The 14106-nt window shown below is 34.3% G+C and overlaps 1 protein-coding gene across 2 annotated transcripts in view; it reads left to right on the plus strand.

Annotated features, from left to right (window-relative positions):
• The first annotated feature begins 2146 nt into the window (after positions 1-2146).
• Positions 2147-14106, plus strand: part of DACH1 (dachshund family transcription factor 1) — a 326763-nt gene continuing 314803 nt past the window's right edge. Inside the window, exon 1 of one of the 2 annotated variants that reach the window (XM_063425939.1) lies at positions 2147-3469. In XM_063425939.1, the coding sequence (XP_063282009.1) occupies positions 2718-3469 (752 nt within the window). In that variant the 5' untranslated portion in view covers positions 2147-2717. The remainder of the gene's footprint in view (positions 3470-14106) is intronic. The other variant, XM_063425940.1, reaches the window with a different exon arrangement.

Genomic DNA, 14106 nt, shown 5'->3' on the forward strand with positions numbered 1-14106 from the left:
TTAATAATAAAGCACCCAGCATTAATTCTGACATATTAACTGTGCTGATCGCTTTGCATAATACTACCCATGCTGGATTTGCCTCTTGGAATACCCAGTGGGTGCCACATAGTGTAATATATAAATATTATTTATATAAATATATATAAATAATAAAATAATAATAATAATATAATGCAAAATGGAAATTAGTGAATATGTATTGTAGAAAGAAATTCAAGAGGCACTGGTAGGCACATATTTGTTCTTAAGAGACAAGTGCAATTTGGGGGAAGGTACTTTTTTTACTGTACTAAATATCTTTAGAGTGTAAGCTTTTCAGTCTACTCTGTTTTTTATATCAGGCATGTTACCTAAATAAGTATGAAGTATATCACTTTAATACCTTGTGTGTGCGATGGACAGAGTAAAGATAAGTTCAGCATAAGATAAGTTCCATTGAAGAATTGAACTGCAGGTTCTTAGGTTTGGGGACCATGCTATAGGCTTACAGGATCGCAAACATTATGGAACCCAATGCAAGCTGCAGAGATTCTTACAGTTTCTCCCTTATCCATTGTATATCCTGTGTGCCTTATGTGCTCTGTGGTGTATATTGTTATTCAATATCTTTATTATTGGAACACAATGAATACTAACACAAATATTGCTCTACTGATTATACAGATTATTTTTGAGTTCATATATTACAGATTGAAAGGGGAAAAAAAGTGAATCATATATTCATCAACTGCTGTCATTAATCAAACCTTCTGTTTATCACCTAGGCAAAATCAATATCATGATGTAAACAAGATAGCATATGTCTATTCTTCCAGGACAATGAGTTTATTATAAAATGTTTATTGGATGCAGTTTATTATGGTAACATGAATTTCTATGATAGGAATATTTAAACATAGCTGCAACAAATAAATATGGAGAGGAAATTAAAGGCTTCTTAATTAGTCCAGCAATTAAGCTTTCTTGGTCGCATGTTAATCAGCACAGGCCTTATCAAAGGACAAACAGAACGATTTGCAAGCCTTTGAATTTTAAACAGCTCTTATTGATTTGAGCACAATAAGTCATCTTTTTGACAGAACAAGGAAATTCAAACTGTTACAATTTGCAGCCCCGGCTACTATAAATTGGAGAGAAAAATTGCTTTATTCGAAACCGTAAAATACTTATAAAAATACAGTGTTATTTGGTAATAAATTAAACATATATGCACACATCTAAATAATCCACAGACATGTTTTATAGCAGCATTTCATTTGTTGTGGAATTACAGAATATATTATTTTTTCCTTAAAGCAGCAGAGATATTAATATCAAGTTCTCTGCATCTGTTTATTGATCACAAATCAATGTTTAATAAATGAATTCATAATGAAAAAAAAATCATATTATTTTACTAATAACCCTAATCATTTTTATGAAAATATACAGCATGGGAATGGGATATTAAGAGTTAATTAATTAATCCCCCCCCCCCCCTTGAAAATATGGGCACTTAACCCTTTGAAAACACTGAGTGGAATTATTCCCTCTACCTGTTGAAGCTATTTAAGAGAACTGCTGTTAAATGCCAGGTTCTTTGCATTTCTAATAATCATAGCAAAAAAAATCCCATAGATAGGTAACTCAGTAATGGGTCCTAGATTTAGCCTATTGCAACATCTTAAAGATTTTTAGAACATTGTGTAATAGCTGATTTAGTTTCCCAATTCTTTACATCACAAATAAATAAATAGATGAGCCTAGAAAATGATTACTAATGTATTCAGCTCAGTTTATTAATTACAATAAACTCAGATTATGCTGTTAAAGGGGGAATAAAACAGTCTGTAATAAAATGTCCTATAGCTGTGAGCACTGAACAAGTTATTTCTTGCAACTGTATCAAGGGTTATTTCCCACTTCAAAACAATGCCAATTATTCCATTGTTAACCTTAGAGTGCAGGCTGCTTTAAACGCCAGGCGATGCTATAGTATTGGTTTGATGTTAATAGAAAGGTGGAAGCAGAGGGTGGCTGTTGGCATGCCTTCAGCTCCACTTGCTGTATGAATGGGGCAGTGTCACCAGGATAAAGTTTCCCATGCCAGAGTGACAGAGGGTCCCAGTGAGCTCTAAGCAGAGCAAGCTGTGCATGGTGTGTACAGGGTAGCAGTGCTGGCTCTGCTGCTGATGTTACTGCTTGCTGCTTGAAAGGAGACTGCAAGTTATCAGAGCTCCTCCCTCCATACACCGTGTGACAACAACAACCCGTCCACAGAGCAGCCAGCACTTTTCAGCCTCATTTTCTCTCTGTCATTCCTCCTCAATCTTTGATCAATGTGCTGCCAGACAGAGCCCAAGTGCTCCCAGCCTCCTCCTCCTCCTCTCCACCACCATCTCTCAACTTTGTGCTAGACTTGAAGATTAAAAAAATCATCCCCAAATACACTGAGAGACTAACAGCACCCCTGCTCCTACCCCTGCTGGACTCTGAAATTGTTTTATTTATTTCATTTCTTTTTTTTTTTTTTTTTTGTTTCTTTGATTGTGGGGTGCCAGGGGAGGTGTATCGCTCCCCCTTTAACTGCTTACGTCACAGCTTTTGTCTAGAATAGAACTTTGAGTTTCTATTTTATGTAGGGGTTCTGAGTGTTTTTTCCGTGCGGTAACTTTTTTTTTGCCAGCATTCCAGAGATAACTTGTACAGCTCGGGAAGGTCTTCTGTATGTGACCATGGCCATGGCTGCTTTGATCCCACCGACTCAGCTGGGGACAGCTCAGGCAGCGATAGCTCCGTCTGCATCATCCTCTTCCAACAACTCGTCCTCCTCCTCCCCCTCTCCATCCATCGCTCCTTCCTCGTCAGGGCCAGCTCTCTACCGACCGGAGCCGCCCGCCGCCAGCACGGTGGTGACCTGCAGCATCAGCAGTGCCACCTCAACCAGTATCTCAAGCAGCAGCAGCCCGGGGACTGGAGGAGGCAGCAACAACTGTAGCAATAGCCAGAACGTGGTCACGGGCAACGGCAACATTAGCAGCCACCACCACCACAACCCTCTGCCCAGCACCCCTACCACCTCCACCAACACTACCTCCACTTCCACCACCAGCAGCAGCAGTGTCCCCAGCACCAATCTACCAGGGAAACCAGTCTACTCCACCCCATCTCCAGTGGAGAACATCCCCCAGAACAATGAGTGCAGGATGGTGGACCTGAGAGGTGCTAAGGTGGCCTCGTTCACTGTGGAGGGGTGTGAGCTCATCTGCCTGCCCCAGGCTTTTGACCTGTTCTTGAAGCATTTGGTTGGGGGGCTGCACACCGTCTACACTAAGCTTAAGAGGCTGGAGATCACCCCTGTGGTGTGTAACGTTGAACAGGTCCGGATCTTGAGGGGCTTGGGTGCTATCCAGCCTGGGGTCAACCGCTGTAAACTCATTTCGAGGAAGGATTTTGAGACATTGTACAACGACTGCACTAACGCAAGGTGAGTACTGAGTATCACAAACTCAAGGGAGGGGGGATGGGGGGGGGGGAAGTGTAACATATGCCCCATATTTGGTCAAGTGATCTGACCTAACACTGGACAATTGGCACGTTTAATTATACCACCATCCTAGTGTCTGTATAATGTAAGGTGTGGGTATGGTGGGTGTGTGTGTAGAAGGAAGGGGGGAGGGGAGGGGAGTGGGTAGGGGAGCAGAGGGCTGTTTGGAAAGGAGTAACCTGAAGTTTTCTGTCTTACAAGTTACTGAATTGTAATGTAATTGCAACCAGTCCCCTTCTTTTCAATTACCTCATGTTACATATTATTATGGCTACACAAGGGTTAACGAGCAGTGAAACAGTGTAGCAGCATATTAAATGCTTTCCTGTGCATATTTTCTGGAAGAGTGAATCTAGATGTTTATCAGCCTACACAGTTTTAAGTTCTCTTTTCCATGACATGCATTACATGGAGTTTCTATCTAAACCAGTTTCTGCATCAATCAAAAAAATCCCCAAACCCAGGCATTTTCAAATTGTACTCAAAGAACTGGCACAGTTTTAGTCATGAAAACGTTGTTTTTACCCCTTATTATCACATACTACATATAAACCATGTGTTATTTAATAGCTAAATGAAAATCTTTAGCAGACACGTTCAAAGGGATGATTAGCACACTGGATCCCCCACTAGTGGTACACAAAACAATAACTCTTAAAGCTTAATTTGTGCTTACTGGATATCACAATTAAATGTTTATTTCACCCAGTTTTAAATATAATCCCAAATTCCTGGTTAAATATTTTGTTATTATTATTATTATTATTATTATTATTTAGTATGTATTGAAAGAGAACGGGAATTCTAGCTAAATATATGTTGTTTCCCATGGTAACATGTCAAAGTGCTGTGGAACTAGGAGGAGGCTAGTATTAAGGCAAATTGTTAAAAGGGGGCTAGGGAATAGGAGGTGTCTGGAAGGGAATCTATTAAACCAGTACTAAAACTAATATTGAAACCCTATACGGGGAAACACGAGTTTATTTAAGTAAACAAACAGAAACTATACTCCAGGGATTAGGAACTTTGTACAGTATATTTTTTTTTCCCATTTGTGGCATATGGTAAGCAATGTATAGCATAAGGAAGGATCTATTTGGTTGTGATATTAACATTAGTCATCTAGTGAGATTCACATGGGATCTAGATGTTTGATTAGGTCACTTGCTCTTTTCTTCATTTCCAAACACCAAGAGAGCTGTCTTTCTCCCAGGAGACATGGGTTTAGTAATAGTGCTAGTCCTGGATGTAAACTATAAATTAAATGACCCTTTGAAGGTTATATTATGCTGCAAGATTACTGTACACATGAAAAGCAAGTGTACAAAGAGGTCGATCAAGCTTTCTTATAAGGAAATGGGCACATTGGATGCAGCGGGATAACTAAAACACAGATTAAAGACATTTGGCAAATGGAGTATACGAGAAAGTATTGAGAAAACAAACATTGTGGTGGGTCATAAGTCTTAATATTAGTGTATTATCCCATTACTTTTCACCTATGATCTTGATGGATTACTTAAAACATGAATTACTGAAAACAGCACATAAACTAATGTAATTCTAATAAAGTACTGTTGACACAACATATGGAAAACTCTCCAAAAAACACACTACAGCGACTTGAGATTCCCAGTTCCACAATAAAAAACGTAGAATAGAAAAACTGCCTCAATATATCGCAGTCAATAATATTAACCCTATACTTTAATCACATTAACTTGACAAGTGCCAAATGATCAGGTGGCATTGTCCTCTCGTGTGCCACTTAAGCTTAAACCAATAACATAACATCCCATAGTCAGTTGTGTGACCATAAACACAATAGTACATTCCTATCATCATGCACAATATACTTGATTTTCTATACTAATATTGTAATATTTGTCACTAATAAGCATCGACATGCCTCTGCTCATATGGAGTTATTCTAACCGAAGAACTGCAAACTGTAGGCCCCCTTATTCTTACTGGAGATATAGCAAAGTTGCTGAATTTTTCCAGTGTAGTTATTTTGGTCTTAAATTTGCAATTTACTTCCCAGTTCTTTAGGATTCAGTGTGTGTGCCTTATCTAATTTTGAGAAGTTAGGTTCTTAACAGCTACAGGGAAAATAGAGTAGTCACGTAATATTGTAGACTTAAACTTAACTTTAATTTCCTGACACTATATAATTCCACAAAATAGAAAACTCTTTCTCATAAGCATTTTTATATACTTCACAGGTTTACATGTTTTTAATTATATGCGTTCTATATGTAATAGTTTTTTTTAATGTACAGTAAAAACAATCTTATGTAATAAAATTATACAATAGACATAATTATGCCCGTAACAAGTAAATATAAATCAATATGCAGTTATGGTTTTCTTTTAATTTAATTTAATATTGTTCTTCTAGTGGGATATACTTTTGGATACACAGATGGTGTTGAAACGTGCCCTACAGTCCATTTCTGAATGGTTTATTTCTCACAAGCCACATTTGCACTTAATTAGTCGGTGTGTTTATCATAACATTACTTGTGGTTGTGACCTTTAACCTTTACCTCTCTCAATTTATTATTATGTCCTGGATGTTTTATCAAGGTCACTAATATTTGACTTGTGGTGAGCAGAGCGTGTTTTTCAGCATATGTGTGGAATTCTAAACAAAACTATAAGACTATAACAGTCTTAGAAATTGTGTAGAAAATATTACAGTAATGTCTTTGGTAAACAATACAATTGACAGTATGCTTCATGGCAAATACAATTATATCAGAAACTATTTTTTTTATAACCATTTGAAATAAAATACTTTTGTATATATAGATATATATATATAGATATATAAACATACACAAATATTTGTAAAGCTGTTTTTTTTTTTTTTTTATTAAATAGCCTCACTTTAATTATGCAAGAGAGCTGTTTGCTGCAGAGACTCTGTTCATTTAGAAATTATAATTGTCGGCCATTCATAACTTGTAACTAATGGATTGGCTGCTAGTAATTGCCAGACAAATCTATTTTTCACATCTTGGCTTTTTAAATGTACATTGTACATTAAAAACTGTGCAATGGTCCTCAATATGTTAGTGTTCTATAATTGCACTTTAGTTACCATATGATCATAGTTTCAGTCACTTTCAAATTGTTTTGAAAGCTGCAGTTAATATAAGAAAACAAGTCTCCACACACAATAGAATGGATGTCTTTACTTTGTAACAATTGATTAACCCTAATTTAATTTGCTTACCTAACACAATATATACCTTCATCAATGACACCCTCTATTGGTCACATGGGTTATTTATAGGGTAATGTCTGTCTGTATTATAATTTTTTGCATTTTGTCTATGATTCATTAGCCATTGATTAGCTACTCATGGCTATCAATTTCTTTATTTGGTCAATTTACATATTCTTTACCATATGGTGCTAATGGACATGTTTGGGAATCTGTTGGTGATTTCAATATTTTTTTTTTTCGTATTTCCTAGCTTCGTTATGGAATTCACTTTTGTATAACCACCTGCATGCAAATTATGAGAAAAACCAAAAATATACATTTTCTAATGACTTTGTGGATAAGTTTAAGAAATAAGTATAAAAAAGGCTGCATCTTTACCTTGTCACAGTTTGGATGAGCTGCCTGGAATCTCTGTGCAAATTATATTCAAATGGCTACATAGACACACTGGGACATAAGGTTCTATTTCATTAGAATATGCCATTGAGAAATGTTTTAAACTGATTTAAGTGTAATGAACACAGCTAAAGCAAATGGGTGATGTTTTTCAATCTAGATATCCCACATCAAGATATGTACAGCATATTTCCGAAGCTAGGGTAAAATAATAATATTAAGAAAATATTATTATTTTTTGTTAAAATGCCTTGGCCAGTTGTGATGAGTAATGTAATCTCTATGGTATAATTAGAGTTACCTAAGTGTGGCACACAAGAAGTGATAAATCACTTTTAAATCCAGTATAGTGTGCCCTGGTAAAGTCTTGAAAAGTGTAAGAACTTAACCTAACATGTTTAGAAATAGAGACCTATGTGCACAAAAAGGTTGAGAAATATAGTGAAACATGACCTATATAATCATTGTGATCTAGAAAATGCTTGATATAATGTCCGTCTATTGCTGTATCTATTATACTGCATATTGCACAAAACCACCTAATCATTTTCTAATGTGCAGAATGGGTTACAAAAAGATGTAAGTTAGAAGAGAGCTAGAAGTCACATTTTGTTGATCTATCATCTTTGGAAAAGTATATCTTTGAAAAATCCATATCACCTGTCATAATCAAAATTTAGTATCTATAGATTACCTTTCCAAAGGCCCTCAAAGCAATTTACACTTATAGCTATTCTGTTACTACTCAATTACAGTTGGATAGCCTGAGGCACAATTAAATGCAGCTACCCCAAGGTCAGACAAGGAGTCAGTAGTATTGTCACACAATACCACACAAGGTTCTACTTCCCACATTCAGATCTGATCTATTTGTAAAAAACAAATTTAAATGTGGGACTTTGGAATCAGTTATGACACGTACTATTTCAGGTCTGTCAAAAATGTTAAAACATTGTGGGGTTAAAGATTCGTACACTTCGCAAGACTGATAGATGGTAAATTATGTCATGTTGCCAATAAATTAATTGCAGACAAAGTAAACCAACATAATACATTTTCCTTATACACCAGTTTAATTAAGGGATTAAGTATGACATATAATGATTAAATAAAACACAATGTTTTTAGATCACAGAATCATGATTGGCATTATATATATATAAATATAAAGTGTTATCAACTTAGTGTAATCATTTATTGAGTAGATTATTTCATAGTTATGTTAGGGTTTTGTTGCTTCTTTAACTTGAATAAGTGGCAAAATGGGCTTAGCAATGAATAGGCTTAAATAGAGGGATCATGTCCAAATACACTTAATATAGTTCTAAATAAAAAGTGCTACCATAATGTTGGTTAATACGTAAAAAAAAAAAAAGAATACAGATATTTGATCAAGGATTTAATGTCACCGTAAAACAGCACTGTCTACTGTGAGTGTAGTATGATATTAGTATTTTTTCATAGCATCCTTTAATAGACCACATACTGATTACTGAATCAGATTTGTGTGTCACAAGTAAAAGGAATATATATATATATATATATATATATATATATATATATATATATATATATATATATATATATATATATATATATATATGTGAAATGCAAGTGGATGTGGACACAGAAATAAATTGACTTTAACAATACAGAGAAGTTGGTTATATATTAAAGGCATTTGAGGTGCAAAGTTCTGAAAGTGGAGCAATCACTGTGGAAACCAATGAAATGTTTCTGGTGAATGCTCCATGTTTAGAACTTTGACCCAGAATTCTTTCTTATAGTGAATTTTATACATTTCCCCCCCAGGGTCCTAAGAAATAGAATTAATGCATCACAACTCAAGCAGTTCTTTTAATCTGAAACCACAGCAACTCTCTGTAAATTTAACACACACATACACACACACACACACACAGACATACAAACACACATATCTCAACAGAAATTCAATAACAATCTTGTCAGACACAATACTGAATTCAATTATTCTATAGCATTTTAAACATCTATTGTTTTAATCAACTGACAGTGCGCCTCTTAGGCATATGATGTACAACATTTTCAAGCAGACAAAATGTCTTTGTTTAACATCTTTGTTCCTAGAGGCACTGAAGGGAATCAGGTAGCTGATGTGATACATTGCACTGCAAATACATTTAAAACAGGAAATATGTGAATAAAAGATTGAGATGAAAGAGAGACTGTAGATCTCTACTCAAAGTACATGTTATAAATAGAAACATTGTATTGTCTATTCTACCTATCTATGTATAACGTATTATGCCATCGATATAGTATTCTGTTTAGGCCTAATTTGAAATTGTATCTAGTCAACAGTAATTCATATATCTCTGAAATCAAAATGATACATTATCTAACCTAAAGATAATGGATTTTTTTTCAAACGATCAGTTCCTCAAGTGCATTCGGTTCTGAACTTTTAACCAGAAGTGGTTCTACCATGTTTCAAGCTGCCAAAAGAGCCCTAGGGATGAAAACTTGACCTGCTTTTATGAAACCATAGAATTACATTTATAGAAGCTATCCCACGGGTAAAGAGTCAGCAGATTCCAGTCCAATCCCTATTATTGGAGCCAAACAGGTCATCTTTAATTTTTTTATTTTATTTTTAATGTTATAAATATCTGATTAACAGTTACAGGTAATCCTTGTCGCTTTAATTAATTAATTAATTAATTAATTAATTAATGAGAGTAAATCTTTTTATTCTTTTTTTTTTCTGCTTTTTACATTAAAAGTGATCTTCTATCAGTGAATGTAGTCGTTTGAGAACTTAAATTTTGACTTTACTTTCCCTAAACGACTTGCTGAACATTCATGAAAATGTAGTTCAGAAACAACTGGAAGGCCAAAGTTCATCACCCCTGCTTGTAAATGATTCTAAGTCATCAGAGTGCACTGACTACTCAATCTGAGTGTAGGTAATTCAACTAAGAGTTTAACCAATCAAAATGATTAATGAAAGCAGATCATTTTTGTCACATTTGTTTTCGTCATCATGTCACATTTCTACATAACACAAAAGGCCAATGACACTTTTCACTCCCTATCTAGCTGGCATGTAAGGTGTTAATTACCCAAGATAAGCTTTCCTCCTAATGTAAACTAAAGTATACAGAAGTAATTCAGGAATTTAAAAAATGTGCACATTTATTTTATTTGATAAAATATTCTGATGTCAAACCATGCTACATTTGATGCTCTGTAAGAATTTTCAAAAATAGTTCTTTAACTTTTTAATTGTCTGGTGGATAAACACATTTTTGCTTTGTGTTGTGTTGCAGGTGTCTTTGACACTTTGTAACCATTTAAAGTAATTGCTATTTAATTATGTTGAACTGTACTGGATGGTGACTATATATTTCACAGATATTGATTCACTAAAGGATGTCTCTAGATTTACCAAAAGAGATCATAACATTTGATGTTTAAGAAAAGAAAACTTTTCATCAGATGTATTTACAGAAAGCACATTCTTCCTTTTCAACATTCAGAGAAATGTGTGTTTTGTTTTGTGATTTGTAAGGTTGTATGGTAAATCTCCATCATTCTATCAGTGTTCTTTTTGATGTGAGGGAGGGTTAAAACTGCAAAGAATAGTGAATGGATAATTGAAATGGCATAAAGAAGGCTGGCTTAGCATCGAAGGGTCTTTGGTGGGTGCATGACAAGGAAGCTGTTTGTTTTTCATACAAGTTGTTTGTGATTTGAGGTACCCTAGGGAAATCGCTTGATCATATCCACATCTGTTACTGTCAAAGTGGGTGCTAAGATACCGGTCACCCGGCAACCGCATCCAAAAGGGAATTGGGCCGATAATAACTTCAAAAAGGAATGACAGATGTTAGATTATGATGAAAGACAAAATGCATGAAAAATGAGCTTCTTAGATTCAAAAATTTGTTCAAGCACCTTCATGCAAATTAAATGAATTCTTAAAATTTGCATGTAGTAATTTATATGTTTGTTGGCTTTGAGGAAGAAAAGAAAGGGATACATTTGATACATTTCTCTCCTTGTAATTTGCATATGTGGCAGTGACTTGTTTTTAAATGGGACTAACCACCTGGGTGCTTAATTATGCATTAATAATATTAAATGGGACAGGTATTTTAGTCTAAGTCAATGCTAATAGTTTCTCAAATGTAAATATACAACAAAAAGTGTCTTGGGCTGGCATTTCATAGATTCAAATAAATTGTCAAGTTAATATTCCTGGTACAAAATTAATCTGCATTTATAAATGATCAGTTTAAATATATTTAATACAATCATGTTTTAAGTGATTGGTATGGCAAAGTTTTTTTTCTTCTCTAAAATGATGCATTTATTATATTGCAATTGATGGTGGACACATATGTGGTAGAGAATTGTATTAATAATTGATATAGTCTAAATCATTTCAGTTCCCTTAACAACATAATTATTGGGATGTTCACTCAACAATCAGTGTTTGGAAGACAAAATAGAAATGTTCTTTTGGAGAAAGGACTTTGAGCTTTCGTTTAGCAATGTCTAATGTGGTCACGTAGAGAAATTGATTTTCCTCAGAAATTAATTAATTTTTCATATCGCCTTAAGCTGCAGTTAAAAAGAGTGCATAGTTGCCTGTTTTTTTTCCAGAAATATTGCCTAATCATATTAATACCATTGCCCTAAGGATGAAAAGATAATTGTACAAATGCATTTGGAAATATGTATCACTGAGTATTTATGATTAAATTATGCAAATAGCCCAGCTCTCATCCTTTCCAGACACAGATTGTCTAATTAGGATTGATATGCTGAATAGATGTTCCAGAATTTGAATACAAGCATGTCCAAAGAGCAGAAAATTGGAAATGACAAGGCTAAAATCCCAAGAAAAGTGCATTTTATTTTCTTCAAATCCTTTAGCTTGTAATTTCAATTTTAAATATTACTTTTTGCTTCACGAGCATCAAACCTCTAAAATATTATCTGCTATATAAAACTGCTCTAAAAGCAAATCAACTAACCAAAAAATATATTTCAAATTTAATAAATTACATAATTATCTGATCATTTGTCAGACAATTTTTTTAATTTTTTTTTTGGCTGCAATCATGAAGTGTATAAAGTGAGCATTACATTAATTGCATAAATATCTTGTAATGTGTTTTTGGCTATATCTGCTTACAGTTTTTATGCAGTTCAAATTTGGGTACAGTGATCTGTGAATCCAGAACTTTATGCTCACTGATCTTTAATTCATTTCTGTTTGTTTATCACCTCCCTCCTTCTGTGAACATTTACTATAGTTAATGTATTGTTCAAAAGCAGCATTGCTGATTTAGAACTTGCAAAAAGAAGAGCTAAGGTTCGACAGTAGCTGTTACAATTCCAACCATTGTTAGCAGTGGGTAGTCACTGTGTATGAACTATGTTGGCTTCTGCTTCCCATCTGCAAGATGATGGATTGCTATGTTTAATACATTTCAGCTTTTGTCTAACTGTCACATCGCGGACAGACATCGCCATCAATGACTTCAATTGCGATTACAGAGCACTGCGCATATGAAATCTATTTGTAAAAGGAATGTTTTTTTTTTTTTTTTTTTTTTTTTATAAATCACACACAGTTAATGTTTAGGAGTTTTTAATTTTAGCAACCATGCTTTTTTTGTACGATATGTATATAAGTTTATAAAATCCATCTTGGCTCCAATTTATAGCAGTACAGCCAAATGTAAAATCAGTACAGATGTAGACTGATGGAGCCGTTAATGTTTATGTCACTGTCTTTTGCGCTGCTTTTCTTCTTTATTTTTTGATTTATAGCAAAGCTTTATCTAAGTGTTTAGATATAATATAGATAACAGACACTTAAACATACTTTAGTGATGCTTATTTACCAACGACTAGTTGAAAATTGTCCAAAGAATACAATACAAAGCTCATTCTCACACCTGTTTGCCATAGGCCAGATATCCAAGAATCTGCTTATAAAAATATAAAACATACAACTGATATGTGCCTGCATAATAAATTTAAATACAAATATAATATATCCATAATATCACTCCTGAGATAAGAAATTCATGGATACATTTATAAATAAAGACAAAAGAAGGACTTTGAAAAAAAAAAAAAAAGACATGCAGGCCACTGGGGGTCCATGATTATAGCCCCAGACTGTCTGAGAACTTTATAGGCTTAATTACATCATCATTGCTTTTACTCGGCTCCTCCCTACAGACCCAGATTATTAAAGATGAAGAACCTTCTACATGAGAAAGATGATATCAGTAAAATAAACACACATATTCAAAGTAAAGCACATAAAATAGGTATTGTACAACATACATTAATGCTAAATGTGATCATGTAGGCAAGCAAACTACAACATGTATCCTGCAAAAATTAGAACAGCAAAATATAATTACATTATTTAGTATTTCGAGGTTCTGCGTCCGTGTACATGTTAATCAGACTGCCAAGGAGTCATTTGTCCTATGGACTGTTTGCATTTAAAATATTTGTTCAGACAACCAAAATATATATTTTTTCCTATTTATTTAACCCCTTAAGGACACATGACGTGTGTGACACGTCATGATTCCCTTTTATTCCAGAAGTTTGGTCCTTAAGGGGTTAATGTTATTGCTTTTTAATTTTATCCTACTACATGATCTGCTATATTCAATGGGCAGCTATTTAAAGTGTCAGAGATGAGATGCAGCTGAGTTCTTATGACTTCAGATTAAGGAAATTAACATACATCCGATACTTTTGAAGGCAATAAAATGCAATAGCAATGACTCTCTATGCTACATTACAAATGTAAATAATAGATTTAAGAAGCTTTTGTTTGCTATCTTAATTTATCCCAGTGGCATTGAATCTGTAATCTCTGGACGTATCTATGTGTTTCTATGTATTTGTCACTTGGTGTGTTTGT

This window comes from Pelobates fuscus, chromosome 1, assembly GCF_036172605.1.
Source record: "Pelobates fuscus isolate aPelFus1 chromosome 1, aPelFus1.pri, whole genome shotgun sequence".
Lineage (NCBI taxonomy): Eukaryota > Metazoa > Chordata > Amphibia > Anura > Pelobatidae > Pelobates > Pelobates fuscus.